Genomic DNA, 19,882 nt, shown 5'->3' on the forward strand with positions numbered 1-19,882 from the left:
CTCAGTAAATTATGGCTAATATACCCAAAAGAAAATTTAAAGCAGGATAAAAAATAACAAAAACTGTAACAATAATTGTAAAATTAGAATCAATGTACGATATATATTTTGATACAAACATAATAATAATGGTAACCTAAATTGTAGTAAGAGTACAAAATGACAATTATAGATATTATATTAAAATTTTCAGCCTAAAACTTATTTGAAATTTAATAATTATTAAGATTATCAAAATAAATATTGCATATTAATCCAGACATTTAAATTGATTTATATGTCACGCCCCAAAATTGAGTTTAGAAGTTTTGAGGGTAAATTAAGAATTTTGGCTCAGAATGGGTTCGGAAATTTTGAATTGTGGTAACTTGAAATTATTTTTGTCTACGGCTTTTTGAAAATTAAATCAATTTTTGAAAACAATGTTGAAAAGGCTTTCAATTTTGAAATAAGAATTTATTTGTAAAATGGTCTAAATTATGAGTTTTAAAAGGAAATTATACCAAAATCTAATTTTCACCCTATTTTTCCATTCATCTTTATAAGACCCAAGTTAGTCTCTCCACCATATTTTTGTTTTGTCGTCCATTGCATTCCAAAGCTCCTCTCATTCAATTTTGTTTCCCAAATTTAATTCTTTGATTTCTATCATTCCCCAAGCCATAAATTTCCATAGTATTTCAAGAAAAATATTCAAAAACACCATAGATTTCCTTATTGTTGAATTTTTGAGCTTTTCGGGTTTTCGATCAAACGTTCGATTTTTTGTCAACTAAGGTAACGATTCAATTCCTTATTAGTTTTTGATGTTATTTGATCTTTTAAATTGAGTTTTAGTCGTTAAATCACATGTTTTAAATAAAAGCCGAAAATAAGATCGTTAATGGTGGATTTCGGAATTTTGAGTAAAAACGTAGTTTCAAAGTTTTTTTCAATTAGTTTTGACATGATAGAAGGTTTCTAAACTTAGTTTAAAGTTTCATTGAAGATTTTCAACATTTTAATGAATTTTCGTGAAAATTGTCATAAACATGTCGAAATTTTTGATACCATGAATTGGGTAGTTTTGAGTAGTTTGAAGGTTGGGAATTGTTCTTAGATGTATAATTAGATTATTGGAATAGATTATAGGCAATGGGAATGAGTAAAGATTAAGATATTTGAGTTTCAAGTTTGCCAGTTGAAATTTCAGTTTCATGAAGAATATAGCTTAGGCTTGTGTTTTTGGTTGGTTTAGATGAGTTTTTGGCTGATTGTTGATTGTGTTGTTGTGTGATTTACCTTGTTGAAGCTTTGGAATCGTTATACCTTCTAATAGTAATTAAGTCATTTAATATGATCCTATTTTCTTTCATGGTAACTATTGAGTATGACTCCTATTTCAGTCAAATTTGAAAAATAATCTTTCAGTTAAACTTTGTTTATTTGTTTCAATCAAACTCTAACTAGTCTAGATTATTTTTTTATTATTTGACCTATGAATTTAGCCTATAAATAGGCTCTTTTACAACCTTAGAAAATACACTCATTAGAGATTAGAACTCATAACACATTTAGAGAATTTTGTGTTTATGTTTTGAGGGTTCTTTGTTATCGGGTTTTCAGGGTTTAGTTTTTATCTTCATCTTTTGTACTCTTCGTTCTTTGGCCATTATAGTAAAATTATCTTTACCCGTGATTTTTTATCCTCTTTAGAGGGGTTTTTCACATTAAATTTGTGTGTTCAATTTTTCAATTTCTTCTACTATTTTTACTTGTTTGTTGCTTAATCGGGTCGATCCCCAACAAGTGGTACCAGAGCTAGTTCAATTTTCATAGATCAGCCTGTTCAGAGATGGAAGCAACAAGGTTTGAAATTAAGAAGTTCGATGGTGAGACAAATTTTAATTTGTGGCAAATTCGGATGATGGCAAATCTAGTTCAAACCGGCTTGAAAAAAGTTGTTACCGAGAAAAAGCCTGAGAATCTAAATCAAACAGAATGGGAAGAGCTTGATGAAAAGGCCTTGTCTGCAATCTAGTTGTGCCTTGCAAATACGGTATTATAGGAGGTATTGATGGTGAAGACTTCATCTGCCTTGTGGAAAAGGTTAGAAACTCTTTATGCGACTAAGTCTCTAGCTAACCGTTTAGTGTTGAAACAACATTTATTTACGTTTCGCATGAATGAAGTTGAACTTCTTAGGGATCACATAAGTCAATTCATTACTCTTTTAAATGATTTAAAGAATGTTGAGGTTCATATTGACGATGAAGATCAGGCTATGCTATTATTGTTCTATTTACCCCTTCATACAAGTCTTTCAGGAAGACCCTGATTTATGACAAACACAAACTCTCGTTCGAAGATGTGAAGGTAATTTGTTGAGTAGAGACAAACTCGAAAATGAGTTTGGTTTGGATAACAAGGCAGATAGGCAAGCTTCTGTTTTGGTAGCATCAAAGAAACGAGACAAAAGGTGTCGCTATTGTAAAAAGTTAGGTCACGTCAAAGTATATTGTTATAAACTGCGAAATAAAAGAGCTGTTGAGAGTAACGAGGAAGATGTAGCTGGTGTTAATTTGGCCGATGAAAGAGGTGATGATTTCTTGTAGTGTCAATGAGCGATAACTCCAACCTCACGTCCGAGTGGATCTTAGATTCGGGATGTTCTTTCCACATGTGTCCCAATAGAGAAGGGTTCTCCACATACAATTCAGTTGAAGGTGGAGTTGTGCGCATGGGAAACGATTCATCTCGTAAGGTAATTGGTATTGGTACTATTAAAATCTGGATACACGATGGGACGATTAGGATACTCTCAGGTGTCAAGTATGTACCTGATTTACGATAGAATCTCATCTCCTTGAGTATTTTAGACTTGAAAGGATGCAGGATAAACATTTAGTCGAGCGACATTAAAGTATCTCGTGGAGCTCTCGTTTTGTTAAAAGGTAAAAGAGCCGGCACTATTTATATTCTGGAATGTTATACAGTGACCGGTGAAATCGGATGTCCCTCATCCATTACGGAGTCGAAGTCAACTCGTTTGGAGTGGAGGCAACTTCGTCATAGGAGGGAAAAAGGTTCTCTTTTGGATGCAAGTTTTGAAAAGTTAGGGCACTGTGTTCGTGAAAATCAGACCTAGGTTAATTTTGATTTGGCAGTATACAAGTCGAAGGCTAGAAGTCTTCCAGTTTCTAAGCACAGATTTGACTCTGTTAATTCCCTGCATAGTTAAAGATAGGCTCGTGGCGAGCTTTGGTAAAGATGGTGTTGTGGAAATATGAGTCAATGTGGAAATTTGTTGAGTATGACTCATATTTCAGTTAAATTTGAGAAATAATCTTTCAGTTAAACTCTGTTTATTTGTTTCAAACAAACTCTGATTAGTCTAGATTATTTTATTATTATTTGACCTATGAATTTAACCTATAAATAGGTTCTTTTACAACGTTAAAAAATACACCCATTAGATATTAAAACTCATAACACATTTAGAGAATTTTGTGTTTACGTTTTGAGGGTTCTTTGTTATCAGATTTTCGGGGATTAGTTTTTATCTCCATCTTTTGTACTCTTCGTTCTTTGGCCATTATAGTAAAACTATCTTTGTCTGTGGTTTTTTATCCTCATTGGAGGGGTTTTTCCACGTTAAATTTGTATGTTCAATTTCTTAATTTCTTCTGTTATTTTTACTTGTTCGTTGCTTAATCAGGTCGATCTCCAACAGTAACTATTACATCTTCTTTCATAAAAAGTTAATTACTATCAAGTAGTAATTAAGTTATTCAAAAAGATGAACGACTCGTGATCACATTTACTTTTAATCAACCATGTAATGCAAGTGAAAAGATATCATTTACCCATGTCTCGGGCTATGAATTCCATTGTTTTGAATGACACTACATATTGAAGAAGTGTATACCCAACGCACCAGTTTTCGGTTTCTTATCTATTTAAACGCATGCTTTTACTTACATCAAAGTATACGAGTCCGTATGCATAGTCCATCATCCACTTAGGATTCGGTTATACCACACTATAAATGTCACAAGTGAATAAATCCATAAATAGATTCAGAATCTATTCTTCTTGGGTCCAATTTGATGTACTGTCAGTCCAGTTAGTCACATCTATGTTTCTATCTTCTAAGTCTGATGCCCAAGACAAAACATCTCCCCAATTAGACTTGATAGACAGCATATTCGTCTTTCAATTGGTTTGCTCATTTCTGATTAGACTAAAGACATGTTTAGGGTTGTCCACTAATATAAGTTGTCTTTCCGTATTATGATCCGACCATGTAATGTTTCTTAGTATTAGTTTAAAATTAGACAACCAGTGAGCTAATATTTGCTTCTATTTTGCTTTGCATGCAAAAGTCATATGAGGAAAATTATACAAATTATATTAATTTAATCCATTAATTTGTTTTATTAACTAATCTATTCAAAAAATTACAAGTTTACAAACGAATATACTACACTGAGGACACCAGATCCAACAATATTGAACTTGGGCATTATTAAATTCCAAGCATTTGTGAAGATTTCCTCCATTTGGTTGAGAAATTTTTTCCTTAGCTTTTAGTTCTTTTTTTTTTTTGAATCATGATTAATATAGTTCTTTATGATTTAGTTTTCATTCTGATGGTTGAGTAACCAATTATAAAATTGATTGTGAAGCTTAATAGTTATGTGAGTTTGGTTTATATAGTGAAATGGTGATATGCATGAGTAAATGTGTTAATTGATGAGCTTAACATGTTCAAGCTAGATAAACTTGTGTGTGTGCAGGTTAAGGAAAATGGAGAGTGACCTTTATTGAAATTAAGTCAATTAACCTTGTTAAGTATGTAAGATTCTATAATTAATTAAATGGATCTTAATACATAATAAACATATATAATATTTGAAAAACTAAACATAAATATTTCAACAATATGTCTAAGATCTAAAGCACATTCAGAAATGTTGAAAATAAATAACAATCTAACCTCCAGCCACAACATTTGATAGTTGAAGAATTCTCTCTAAAATTTCACATATAATTTTTAGAGAGAACGAAAGAGATGGGAAAAGAGAAGAGTTACCATCAAACTCAACTTATCTTTATGTTGGGAACAACTTTGGAAAGATGGCAGGATTCTTAGGTTGTTCCACTTTTAGGATCATGGCTTGGAAGTTCAGATACGAATATTACTGAAAACAACCTTGGAAAGATGGTAGGATTCCTAGGTTGTTCCATTTTTGGGATGTCTTATAGAGCATGGCTTGGAAGTTCATATACGAATATTGTTGAGAAGTTTACTTTTTAACCTTTCTTTATAAATGTTTCATCGCTATTTCTTCAATGAGCAAACAATGCATTTTCACTTAAGACTTTTCTTGTTAAAGTACTTTATTTGGGTGTAATGTTCATGCAACCATCATTACACTTATTAACGATATAATTTACCTTCCATTAGCCACATTTAAAGTAACTCCTCTCATTCCCACTACCCACCATTTTAATACGTTCATGCCTACTTTTTCCTTATAACCATTGTTTAATACTTTCTTTTCAATGCTTAAAAATATAAGTCTGAACGTCTCATTTGGAACTTTTTGATCTAGAGGCAAACTTGAGCACTCTAAAACTCTTTACAATTTTCTTTCTACAATCATAATATCCATCATAGCTCATCTTTCTCAACCCTTCTTGATGTCATCACCACCGCTTGCCACCAAGCATATTTTTTAAAGACTTTTAATCTTCTTCTCTACCATCTCTCCACGACATCTCGTTTTGTTAGATTGTAATGTCTACTTACTTTAACAAAAGAACCCTCTACATGATTAATCTTTTAATATATTGTTTGTAAAAAAGTTTAACATCACAAATAGAATTTAAATGCGGTCACATATTTTTGCTTTTTAAAAACATAAAATTATTCTATTACACTAAAAAAGGCATGAACCACTTTTTGAACTAAAGCTAAAAATTCTCTTGGACAATGTATGAAATATTTTTTTTAAAAAAAGAAAAGCAATAAAACCAAGTGCACTTAGATGATTAATTAAGGGATAAATTTTAAATTTATACATGAACTTTGGTATAATGTACAATTTGATATATGAATTTTAAGTTGGTGCAATTATATACTGAAACTTGAATTGTGGTCCATATGTATACATAAAATTTTGTTTTTGATTCAATTGTATACATTTACAGAAAGGGTGAACTACACCCAAGGTCACTAAACTATTAGTAAGTTTACGTTTTGGTCACTCAACTTCAAAAAGTTACAAAATGGTCATTAAAAATTTCAAAAGTTTTCATTTAAGTCGTCAGGTTGTTAAAATCATTGTTGTATGACCTTATCTGTTCACACCGCTTGCATCAATCAAAAGCTCTCATTCCCCTTATCTTTCACATTTCATTTTTTTCATGAAACAACTTTGAATGCCAAGAATCTAATAACCAAAATCCAAATTGTTTTCTTCTCTAATATTTGATATTTATCATCAAATCCACTTGGATCTAAAGTATGTTCTTCTACTTGTCAATGGGTATTGATCCACTGTACTGATTGTTGAATCATTGCTTGGAGCTCACTACCCAGATTGTTAAAAGAAAAACTTAGCAACCCAATGACTTAAATACAAACTTTCAAATAATTTAATGACTTAAATGAAAACTTTCGAATAGTTCAATAATCATTTTGTAACTTTTTGAAGTTGAGTGACCAATTTGTAAACTTACTAATAATTTAGTGACCATGAGTGTAGTTTACGCTTAAAGAAATAAATACATACATTTATTTTCATATTGGATTAATATAATGGGATAATATATAATTTGGCCCTTGAATTTGTCCATTTATACCTAGTTGGTCCCTAAATTAGTTTTGGACCTAGTTGTCCCTAAATTTTGTATTCCATCAACTAGGTTGGTACCTCCGCACTAACATTGTTAGTTTGTGCTAACGTGGCACTACTAGCCAATCTAGTGGTGCCATGTGGCATCCTGAGAGGTTGCCACATGGCACCATTAGATTGGCTAGTAGTGTCATATCAGTACAAATTAACGATGTTAGTGCGAAGGTACCAGCGGGGTTGACAGGATACAAATTTAAGGACCAACTAGGTACAAATGGACAAATCCAAGGGCTAAATTATATTATCCCTAATATAATTGTTTGTGTATGTAATATATCAATATAAAATAGTGTTAATTTGATAATGTTATTAGTGATTTGTGAAAAATGAATTAAATCAAAATTTCATGTATAAAAATGTACAAAATCAAAATTCAAATATGACATTACACCTAAATAAAAATTTATGTATAGTTTTAAAATTGATCCCTTAATATTATTTACTTCAATATTTCTTTAATATAGAAACGGTGGGTAGTGTTGTGTGTTTTAAAGGTGTTAGAGAAGTCAAGCCCATCTTTAAAAAAAATGGTAAGGGATGCTGATAAGTAATAACCCATAAACCGAATCTTTATATCAAGCTGACAATGGCAACTTGGGTGGATATTAAATTTCACAAATGTTCCCCTATCAAACCAAGTTAGACCCATTATTGGACTCTAGTTTTCTAACCAAGCAAATATATATATTAGAACTACTCCTGATTCGGTCAATTACTGTAGGGTGTGTTTCATAGTCCTGACGAAAAAAAAAACGACTTTGTGACGTGTTTTCAAATTCAATCGGATTTTCTTCTCCTAATTAAATTGTATTATTTATTTTTTAATTAAATTCTGATTATTCTAAGATTATTATAGTCATATTAGGGCTTTATTTTTAATATATTTAAAAGGGCCATTGTATCCTTGATTTTAGAGGCCAAAATTAGACGTAAATCAACAAGGGTTTTTTTCTTTGAAAGTGACAAGATGTAGCTGCATATGAGTTTTAGTAAGAGTTTCATAGTAATTATGGAGTGTGTTTTATACTCCATTTGTGAGTGCCTTATGAGATTTAGGGTTTTGTTTATTGGTTTGCTCTTTGGGATTTTAAACTTTGTTTTCGAGGATTGAGATCGTACATTTAGTCTTTTAGGTTTATTTTCTCCATAATGTACTGTCATTTGTTTACTCATTTAGTGAAAAGTTGAAACCTCTTTTGCCCGTAGTTTTTCTCTCTTTGAGGGTTTTCTATGTAAAATATTTGCGTTCATTATTCTCCATTTTTACTATCTCAATATTAATATGAGTCGATGCTCAATAATTACAATCCAAAAGTCAATTTATTATTTATTTAATGTTAATAATTTGAAAATATTTTTGTAATCAAATTAAATAATAAATAATTATTTGGGTCTAGAGGTGGTGGAGATAGATTACAGATAGAGCAGCCGGTGGAGTAGTGTGGGTGAGTCTAGGTCAGTGATAACTTGTTGACCAACTTGGGTGATTCCTTGGTTGGGGATATAGACAATACCACTTTAATTAATTACGAATTGGACAAAAAAGTTAGGCTACATGCACTGTCTCTAAGCAAGTTGTTTGTCGATTGGAAAATTTCAATTCAACTCCATGTTACTGAAAAAGGTTAAGCAACATGCACTACTAAAACCAGCATCTCTAAGCAAGCTGTTTGCAGATGCGACTTTCTTTTTTTTCTTTTAGTAATTTTTAGATATTCAAATTATGATCTTTTATATTTACGTTTGAATGCAGTGGCGAAGTAGGGGTTGGCAGGTGTCCTAACCCTAAAATGAAAAGTTTTTTATTTAAGTTTCTTATAATTTATAAAAATTTAAATTAGTAATAGTAAAATTACATTTTAATCCTTTTAAAAATGATAAAAATTTAATTTAATCTTTTAAAAATTATAAAGATATGAACTATTAAAATAGTGAAATTTTATTTTTACTATCGTAAAAATATACAATTTAATTCTAGCCCCCCAACTTTTTTTTTTGGCTCCACCACTGTTCAAATACATATTCAACATAAATATCAAATAAAAATATTTATATATATAAATATATAAATATATAAAAAGTTCAGAATTAAATAACATTTTAAGTATAAGCTCCACCCCTCCCTTAATTCTCCTTCAAGCTCATTTTATCTTCCATAAATGTATCTCTAAATCCATAACTGAAAATACTGAGTAACATAAGCATTTCTCAAAACTAAGCACTTAATGGTTGGGAGATTTAAATTTTTTATCAATTTTTTTAAAATTTTTAGTCATAAAAGTATGCTGCTTAGAGTTAACAATGTATGATGGTGAGAATCATAAATTGTTTGACTGAGCTGCAAGAACCATTATTCTATAGAATAACTCCTGAAAGCATAATAAATGATAAATGACTCATTACTTGTTGTAGAAACACCGACCTACACAAACTTGTGATAAAAACTGATCAAAGAAAAATATGTGAACTTGTTAGAAATTTGAAGACTTAGGTAGCTGGTGAGAAATTAATATGCTCCCCGAATCCGTTGTATCTTCAAATTTTAGCCCAGCCATAATAATAGGAAACATTAAAAAAATGTCGGGTAATGTTTCAAATATTTGGGTAAAAATATGATGTGGATAAATTTCATTATGACTTCATCATTAAATAAAATAAATAATAATGCAGGATTTATAAATAAAATATAATAATTTTATTTAACATAATTAAATAATAATTAATTACTAAAAATCTTATCAAAGGTGTATGCTGGTAGAAATTACGAATTTAGAATACTTATATGTGTTTAAAAATAACAAATAATAAATAATAAAATATATGATTTGAAACTAATTAATTATGATATTAAAATAAAAAAATAGATTAAATTGTGTGTAAAACAAAATTTAAACAGATAAATACTTTAGATTAACAATACTAAATGTTCTACAATTGTCTATTGTGGTGTGGTCATCAATTATGAGTTATAGAGTTGACTTGTGACACCAATTCAATTAACAAAATTGTTAATATATACTACTGATGAAGATAATAAACTGTGTATATTAAAATAAAAATCTATAAAATAAACAAAATAAAATTTTGGTTAAATAGTAAATTTAAGGTTTTACCAATTCAATTGTCATGGGTTCAAATCTCACCAAATGTGTCTTTTTAGTTTTACTGGTTTTTGTTATAATAAAAAGACTAAAGTAATTTCGAATAATATAAATTATTTTAATTACAAAATGGCATTTTGAAACAAAAATGTATAAAATAAAACAAAGCAAAGCTTTGCTTTGGTGGTAAATTTAAGGTATTATCAATTTAATTGGTATGAGTTTAATTCTCACTAAATGCATTATTTTATTGTTATTGTTATAATAAAAAGACTAAAGTATCATTAAATAATATAAATTATTTTAATTACGAAAAAAAGAATATTTTTGTAATTTTCCTAATAAAATTGGTATTCAGTTGACTCGTGACACCAACACCATTAAGGATTTTATTAATAGTATAAATAAATAAATCCTAAAACAGTAAACCCTTAAACCTAATATCCTAATCTGAGAGTTACCCATATTTATTTATAATAGTACAATTAATGTTTACTTATATTTAAATAAAATTATTAATATTTATTTACAAGTCCATCATGTTATTATTTAAAATTCATATATCAAATTAACAATCAATAAAAATAATTGAATAATTTTAAAATTTATCCCTCCATAAAAACTCATCTCAAATTCATAACAATGGCTCACATAAATTTTTGGTTTTAAATTCCATGAAAAAAGAGCCCAGTCCATTTAGCTCAGTTTCTTTCACAGCTCAAACTTCTATTTTTAACAAATACTGGAACGCTTTACGACACTACAATAGTGTTCACTGTGTCTTTTTTCTGGCTTCTCACGGGATTTTGTATTGAGAAGTGGCAGTTCATTTAATGTTAGCATTTACTCACTCGTTGCAGACCACATGCTCATCTATAAATTTAGTGCTATGTCCCCTTCAAAATTTAAGGTTTAATCGATGATCTAAGGTTATCCTACAGGACCGTCCTAGCAGTACTGTTTTCTTTTGGGTGCATTCTTGTACTTGGTTTCATTATGAGTGAGCTTTCAAATAGACAAATGATAGTTAGGACCGTGTTCCAAATAATGACAGTCAAAGTGTTACTAAAAATTTGTTTTGCTAAGGATGTTATTCCAGCCAACTTTGTGTTTGGAGATTCCTTGGTTGATGCAGGAAACAACAATTACATTGCATCATTATCAAAGGCTAACTTCGTCCCTAATGGGATCGATTTTGGAGGTCCGACCGGTCGGTTCACCAATGGTAGAACAATCGTGGACATCATAGGCAAGTTGATAAACCTTCTGCATGCATGATTAGAAATCTGGTTAAAGAGGCAATTGATTATAAGTTTAATGGAAATGATTGCAGGTCAGGAATTGGGTCTTCCAGGTTTCACTCCGCCTTACTTAGCCCCCACAGCTAGAGGACCAGCGGTTCTTCAAGGTATCAATTATGCTTCTGGGGGAGGTGGGATTCTCAACGACACTGGAAACATCTTTGTAAGGCTTCTTTTCCATGGTGTTCAAATGTTAATAAAAGTAGGCTTCTTTTCCGGTTATTTATAATATTCTGAAAGCAGGAGAATCAAACAAAATTAAAATAGAAAAGTAAATCTCAAATTTTAGCATAATAGAGAGACCAAAATAAAAATTTGACCTAAAAAAAGTCTAGTTCTGAACTTCAAGTGCAGGAACTGGTTTCAACTTGTTTGAGATTAAATTATCTTATGGCTCTTTTTAATGTCCAAAGATCCATTATTTTCACTTAGTAATAAGCAATAATATATGTATGCATGCAATGATAGGGTGGTCGAATCAACTTTGATGCACAGTTGGACAATTTTGAAAATACGAGGCAAGATATAATCTCCACCATTGGTGTTTCTGCAACTCTAGAGCTGCTTCAAAGCTCTCTTTTCTCGGTTACGATGGGATCCAATGATTTCATCAATAACTACTTTACACCCATTGTCTCAGCTGAGGAGCAAAAATTAGTCCCTCCACAAGTGTTTGTGGCCTCCATGATTGCAAGATTCAAGCTACAGCTTACTGTAATAAATTTTCTACTCAACTCTCTTTCTTATATCAATCATAGTTTCCACTGAAATTCAACTTTGCTTTTGTTTTTTTTTTTTTTTTTGCAGAGACTTTACAGTTTGGGTGCTAGAAAGATTATTGTGGTAAATGTAGGCCCTATTGGATGTATACCATATGAGAGAGACCTAAATCCAACAGCTGGAACTAGCTGTGCTAGTCGTCCAAATCAGCTGGCTCAGCTATTTAATACTGAGTTGAGGAATCTTATTAAAGAGCTCACCACAAGCTTGAAGGGTTCAATTTTTGTGTATGCTGATGTTTACCGAATTGTAGACGATATGATACAAAATTATAGAGCCTATGGTACCAATGCAGTAAAATTCTTTTTACCCACTTTTCAAGCAATTACATTAACCATATGTTCTGAAATGGTTTAGCTATATTTCGTGTTCTACAGGTTTCGACAGCGGAAGCTTTGCGTGCTGTTATATCGCGGGTAGCTTCGGTGGCTTGATCCCATGTGGTCCGTCATCCAAAGTTTGTCTAGATAGATCCAAGTACATTTTCTGGGATCCATTCCATCCTTCTGATGCGGCCAATGTCATAATAGCGAAACGTCTCCTGGATGGCGACTCTAATGATGTTTTTCCTATCAACATTCGGCAACTTGCTAATGTATGAGAAAAATTGAACTGATAGCACATATTACATGATAATTGTCAAGTGATTCCCTTGGAATTAATGATCAGTTATGAACTATATATGATGAGGATTGGAAGACGTATATAAAATTCTTCCATCTTGCCAAGTCTTGATAGTGTATCATTAGAGGCTTCAAGCGCTTGTGCTTAATGAGAAATTTTACTACAATGAGCTCCTTGGAAGAACATGCATGAAAAGCCAATGAATGGTTGGTGAAACTAGCTAGTTTTATTTCATTGCCAAATCTTAATTGATTAAACTAGCATAAAATTTTATAGGATTATGGATCATTTATGCTATAGATCACTCTATAAATATGTCAACAATCAACATTCTTGGTAGGTATCGTACTGATTAATCTATGTATGCTAAAAAATTAGATTTAGGAAATGTATAACAAAGTCATATTCAACTTTGTTAAAAAAAATGTAAAGTATACCAACAGTTAGTTAACTTTGATCTCAATGACAAAACAGTTACTCAACTTTCAACTTAGTTACTAAACTTTCGAAAAATAACAAATCAATCACCACTCACCATTTTCTATTACATACGTAACGAAGCTACCATTTTCCATCCTTCCCTTCCTATCCCCTCTCGTCTCCCACCCCCTACCACCGCTCTCCCATCCCTCTCCATCGTGCCCACCATCCCTCCCCCTCCCCCTCCCCCTCCCCGTACACCGATTCTCTCCCTCTCCCCCACCGCCCCTCCTCCTCCTCCGACCCTCCCCTCTTTCCTACCATCCCCCTACTCCGATTCTTTCTCTCCCCTACTTTGACCCTTTCCCTCTCTCCCACCACCCCTTTCCCTTTGCTAACCCTCTCCTAAATCAACAATCGTTTGCAATCCCTTTCCCTCTACTTTGTAATCGTTTACAGTCTCTTCTCCATGCTCAATCTTGGAAAATAAGGTTGCTTAGCAACAAATGAAGCTTTGAATCCCATTGCATTCACAAAAAAATCCATCAATGCTTTAATTCTACCCTCAGAAGTTGCCATTACCAAGGGATGATTCCTTAAAGCATCTAAAATCTCTTCCTCGGACCAACCACATTTCTTATAAACATCAAACTATGTCTCCCAAGTGTATTTGCTCATTGAATCCAAAATAGTAACATATAAAATAAAAGTAAATCTCTTGAGACTGAACCCCACTTGCTTTACTTTTACAATCTATTTGAATTGAATTGGAGAATAAAAGAATGTCTTAGGAACCCAACAAAATCCTTTAACTATGCTAAGATCAAGCACTCCATTTTGTCTCAAAATATAAAAAGGTTAACGTTACCTTATTTCTCAAAATCTAGAGAAAGATACGGTTTTTTAAATTTTCATGTGAAAGAAAGACCTTTTTTTCAGTATTTAGAATGGGTTTTTGTTTACCTGTGTGGCTGTGGAGGTCTCTTCTGCCATTGTTGTTTCTGCCAAATTTGTTAAAGTTGCCATTTTGATAAGCAAAAGAAGATGATGATGAGGAACAGAGGAAAGCGTACTGATAGTGGTGGGAGAAAAGGAAGGGAGCAAAGGCAATTGTGGCTACCACAATCCAAATTTTGCTTACTAAAACTACTCCACTACTCATTCTTTAAAAATGGGTATTTGATGGGATTTTTCTTGGAGGTTCAGATTGAGATTTTTGGTTGGGAAAAACAGGGTCCATAGTTTTGGGAGACAAAATCAAAAGGCTTGAAGGGTGGGTGGGTGGGTTAGTAAAGGGAAAGGGGTGATGGGGAGAGGGAGAGGGTCAGAGTAGGAGGAGGGATGATAGGGGAGAGGGAGAAAATCGAAGTAGGAGGGAGAGATGGTGGGGAAGAATGAAAGGGATGGGAGAGACGGTGGTAGGGGAAGGAGACAAGAATGGAGTGCAACATCACAATATAAACCTGGAGGTTTTGGCCTTACAAGTGAGGGTTCGCCAGTACTTCGGCGAACTGTGGAGTTCGCCAAAATGGGAGTTCGCCAAAAGAGTATTAGCAAGGAGTTTTCCAATTGTTTCAGTGAAGAAGTATATGCCAAAAGACGTGGTAAGGGGTTCGCCAGATTCATTGTAAGAGGGTTTGCCAATTTGTTTGGCGAGCTAGGGTTCACCAGGTAAGTTGCCAACTGGGAGTACGCTAGTCTGTTTGGCAAACTGGTGTTGGCCAGTTGAGTTGCAAACTGAGAGTTCGCCAGTCAAAGATAAAGTCAGACTCAAATTAGAAAATAAAGATATAGTGTATCTAGGAATACTTTACATGCAAGTAATGTCTTTCCTAAGTCAAGTAGGGTATCCTAAGATTTCCAGGACACTTAGGTCTATAAATACGACCCTTATTCCATGAGAACTCTCTTATCAAATATCATGTCATCAAGCCTCTGTTCTGAGTTAAGTTCGTAGCACCTAAGGTAAGCCTCTATCCTGTTAAGGTTGATTGTCCAGGTTCGCTTGCATGTGTGAGTAATGTAAGTTCTGTCTGTTTAGTAATCTGTGTGTTTGTTTATATTGTGAACTAGCCGGACAATCTACCAGAAAGAATAAAGGTAAAGCCAAGCTTGTTTAATTCTCAATTTTCAGTGAGTGATCTGGATTGTCATAAGTATGTTAACTATTATGTTTTTCAGTATGAAAGTTTAATGTTCGTATCTTGTGTGTGAACTGTGATGGTTTTCAAGAACTTTTTTTTTAAACTAAGTTTTAAAAGTAAGTTTTTGACAAAACCCTATTTTCAAGTTCTAAGACTCTTTTTTCAAAACATTTTTTTAGACTGTGTTTTAAAGATATGTTTTATTCGAGCTCTTAAGTAAGCCTGTGTTTTTAAGAAACGTTTTAACATACTGTTTTATAAGTTGTGTTTTCACGAGCTTTTATGTGAGCTCTTTACAAGTTTTTTCCAGTAAGCTCCTTATGTGAGCTCTTTGTGGTATGTTTATGTATGTGATCCTTTGTGAGCCATGTTGGATATATTGGTATACCAAAGAATTGTGAGTACTCACCTCTCTATTTCTATTATTTTAGGCGTTGAGACCTTGGGACATGTGGAGAGATAAGGGAATTTCGAGCTATGCTTCATCATTGAGACATGTTGGTGTACATGAAAGTGTATTGCTTCGCACTGCACTTATGGGACATGTTATAAGGACTTTTTGAGTCATTCTGAGGCATTGTAAGGAGATCTACATATCCAACGGGACAAATTTCTGACAAGTGTGGGCTTGAACATATCTTGTGTTCCTCAGCCATTTTGATAAGTGTAGGATTGAACATATCTTGTGTTCCTCAACTGTTCTGATAAGTGTGGGTGAGAACATATCTTATGTTCCTCAGCCTTTCTGATAAGACAAGTTTGTGAGTGTGTTTCATGCTATATAAGATCTATTTTTTGAACAAGTACAAGCTAATTTTTTTTAAGAATGCTTTATTGTAACGCATGCGAAACTATTTTACAAACTTATGTTTTCTGACAGGATTCGTGAACTAGGTCCCGTAACCTCACCCGAGAAAACTAACATGCGAAATGATTTTTAAGATTAAGTCTACTTTCTATTTTAAGCTCTGTTTTAAAGCAAACCTTGTTGATTCTTGATTATACACTGAGTTCGCAATGAACTAACCCACTCCTCTCCTACTTCGCAGGTAAGTAGGTCGTGATAGTAATAGCGAGGTAGATGACTTGACAAGGCTCACTCCTAACTAGATATTGGCAAACCTGAGAAAATAGGCGATAGAGCTTATTTTATGAGGGTTTTTGTAACACCTCTAACCCATCACCGTCGTCGATTATGGGTTACAAAGTGTCACAGAAAAATAACTAAACAATTAGCAAATCTAACCTCATAAACATTACTTAAAAATAATAATCAAGCTATACGAAAAACATGTCAAACATACACTTATAAACCTTAATTAGAGTTTAAAGCACCTAAATATGAATTCCATGTACTTAATAAAATAAAATTTGAAAGTATAAATAATTATAAAAATTTTCAAATTTGGTATCGATACCGAATCAATACCCCTATGAAAATCGATACAAAATTACTATACTGTTTCCAAAACAAAACAGAGGTATCGATAATTAATATATGGTATCGATACCTTATTAGAAAATATCGATACTTAGTTAAAAATCAATACAATTTTGGCATTTTATTTTTCTCAAAAATTTTACATAAAGCTAGGTATCAATACTAGATGCCAAAGTAGCGATACCTAAGTTCCAGGTGGTAAAATCTCAACTTTTAAAGTTCAATTCCTAACTTATTCACCTATAATAAGAAATAACAAGTTTTATATATAAACAACCTTACATAACACATTCAAAATCACCCAAAACATACTTAATCAACTATTTTATGGAATCTAAACAATATGTCATTCAAAGGCACCTCAATTCATACCAAATAAAAATCAGTCTAAAACAAAACTATAATGTCATATGTCAATCCCAACTTAAGTAAAATAGCTACCTAATATCAACTATCATCAACCCATTTTACCATTCAAAATGAGCATACCAAAATGACTATTTTCATATAGCTTTAAACATGTACAAGCCTACTATACCGTTTATGCATACAACCACTTACAAAAATAACCAAAACGTAATAAAAGTATAAATGACTTTAAACCCTATACATTAAGCCTTATACATGCCATTTATAAACAAAGCCAAAATATTTAAAAATTACCAAAGTGTGACACCTCAAACCCGATCAGAACTGTCTAACCCGAATTTCGAGCGACATATTAGCCACCGAGGTAACTGTCTGAAAAACTACCAAAAATCACACCAACCATTCATACTCACCCTACGTATACAAAATATTTCATACAAGCATTTAGTCCTAAGAGAATGCTTTTCTAAATCAAACAATAAGTCATATAATAAGCGGAGTAAGGTGTACCTGAATTTCGGCAACTCAACTAGCTGCAAAATGTCTCGTTAGTTCTTATAGGCAATATCATATAATTTAAACAGAAATTTCAGCCAAACAAGCAAACTTGAAGATAAAAAAGACCCAAAAATTAAACAGACCAACAAGTCAAATTACATCCCTTTAAAAAATTATTTTTAAATTGTCTAAAATTATCTGAGTCTCGTTCTAAGTCTCTAGCCTGGGAATGTCCCACATTGCCTTCCTAGGGTTTTATAAGCTCGGCGCATATACTATAGAAAAAACGTTTGTGTGATGGATCACTGAACTACCACCCTCATCGCTATCTTGCGCACTACTTATCTGAAAAGGGAAAGAAACTAAAGAGATGAGCTTGAGAAAGCTCAATGAATACACATATAAACCACATTAGAAAACATATCAATAATTTAGGTACCAAACAGCCCCATACAAATAGATCAGATATAACAGTTCGCATATATAAATGGGTTCGAATATAGGTGGTTCGCATTCAATCAGTTCACATATCATCAGTTCACATATAACTAACTGTAACACCCCAAACTCAGCCTAGACATTATGGTCGAATCTGGGAATGTTATGAAGAAAAGTTCTAATTCCAACCATATCATTTTGAAAACATTGTGTATCTTTGTTACCAAAAGAGTCCACTTATTTAGAAACGTGTTGTTATACTTATTAGTTTAAAAACTGTCAATTATTTACATTTTCAAGTAAATCAAATAATTTGCGGCAGAAGTTCTTAAATCGTTGTATTTTGAAAAACCAAGTTTATTTCCTCAAAAACGGTTGATTGCAGAAAAATGGTTGTTTTTGGAAATTATTTTATCAAACGTCATTGCAAGATATCTCAAATAAAATCCAAATCCAAAAATAAAAACCTAAATGTCCAGTGAGTCCCAAAATTACAAAACTCTAATAACCAAAATTTTAATTAAGCAAATTATGTAAATATTATTTTACATAATCGTGGCATATCTGAGCTCCCGCTGTACCACCCACCTAATTCTGAGGATTACCTAAGAGTAAAGGACAAACAGAATGTGAGTTTTAAAACTCAATGTGTAACTCAAACAGAAACATAAATTTAGATTCAATCACATGGCAGAACAGATACAGACATAAATCTTTTATAGAATCAGATTTGTAACAGAATCGTTTAGATACAGATATGCATAGCCCTACCCCCATCCTCTATACACCAACTCCGACCATCCCAACACACCACGTGGGGTATAAAATACTCACTCAACCCTACACACTGCATAGTATCCTTATGACACTTTTTAGAATAATTGCAGCAGTGCTGCCAGTATATTGGCGAGATATCGCCTCACACAGAATATTTCCTCCACATAATACATATCCTACCCCATAACCAAATATAGACATTAATAACAGATATGAGAATTAATATATCATGTATGCTCGTATAACAGATATTACACATGCTTATACGTAACAAAACAGATCATACATACTGTATTACATAATACTCATATAGATGTTATTTACGTCAATTCCAATCTAACAGAGTGGCAGATTTCATGCTTTAAGGCTTATGCCACACATACCAACCCTACGGAGGGCCCATAATTGATCAAACTGACATGTACGACCGTAGGGAAATATTTTGAAATTTGGGCTCACACGCCTGTGTGGCCCACACAGCCCAAAATGGCCTAGCCCATGTCTCACACACGGCATCATACACGGGCTGTCACACAGTCGTGTACGGCTCACACTCTGTTTTTTGAATTTCTTGTTACACACCTGACTCGATTTGGATAAGAAAACAACCACTTGATTCCCAAAACCTAAAAACAGTATCCTAACAATTAATTTTGTGATCAATTTATGAATTCCAGTAAGAATTAACAATGAACTCAACCTCTCAATTCCGAACCACACATACATGCACTTACCGTCGACGAATAGCAACGACACTTAAATCGCTAGAGGAGCACCAATCGTCTCTTGACTTTCCTTTATTCGAGCATTAAGATGAACACACCAATAATAAGTTTTCGTTACAAGAGTAACTAGAATCCCCAAACACACGAATAAGGAATTACCCAACAACTTACCTATTCCAAATGAATCCAAGAAGTCAAATAGACAGCACCCACCACCACAACACAATCGTTAAGGATCAAATAAGACAAACAAAGAGAGGAGGAAATTAGAAGGAAAAATGTCAACAAAAAACGCAAGAAGAAAGACAATAACGTGAAAAGTAGAGAGGATTTTTTTGGGGAAAGACAAAAATTAAATTAAA

The 19,882-nt window shown here is 32.6% G+C and overlaps 1 protein-coding gene across 1 annotated transcript; it reads left to right on the forward strand.

The window, feature by feature from the left end:
* Positions 1 to 10,916: 10,916 nt before the first annotated feature.
* Positions 10,917 to 12,763, forward strand: LOC121222457 (GDSL esterase/lipase At4g16230). Its single transcript, XM_041103266.1, has 5 exons — positions 10,917 to 11,252; positions 11,337 to 11,467; positions 11,773 to 12,018; positions 12,112 to 12,367; positions 12,462 to 12,763. Exons 1-5 carry the CDS (start codon positions 11,000 to 11,002, stop codon positions 12,683 to 12,685), a joined length of 1,110 nt encoding a protein of 369 aa, XP_040959200.1. The 5' UTR covers positions 10,917 to 10,999; the 3' UTR covers positions 12,686 to 12,763.
* The last annotated feature ends 7,119 nt before the right edge of the window (positions 12,764 to 19,882 follow it).

Source organism: Gossypium hirsutum, chromosome D10, assembly GCF_007990345.1.
Source record: "Gossypium hirsutum isolate 1008001.06 chromosome D10, Gossypium_hirsutum_v2.1, whole genome shotgun sequence".
In the NCBI taxonomy this organism is placed as follows: Eukaryota; Viridiplantae; Streptophyta; class Magnoliopsida; order Malvales; family Malvaceae; genus Gossypium; species Gossypium hirsutum.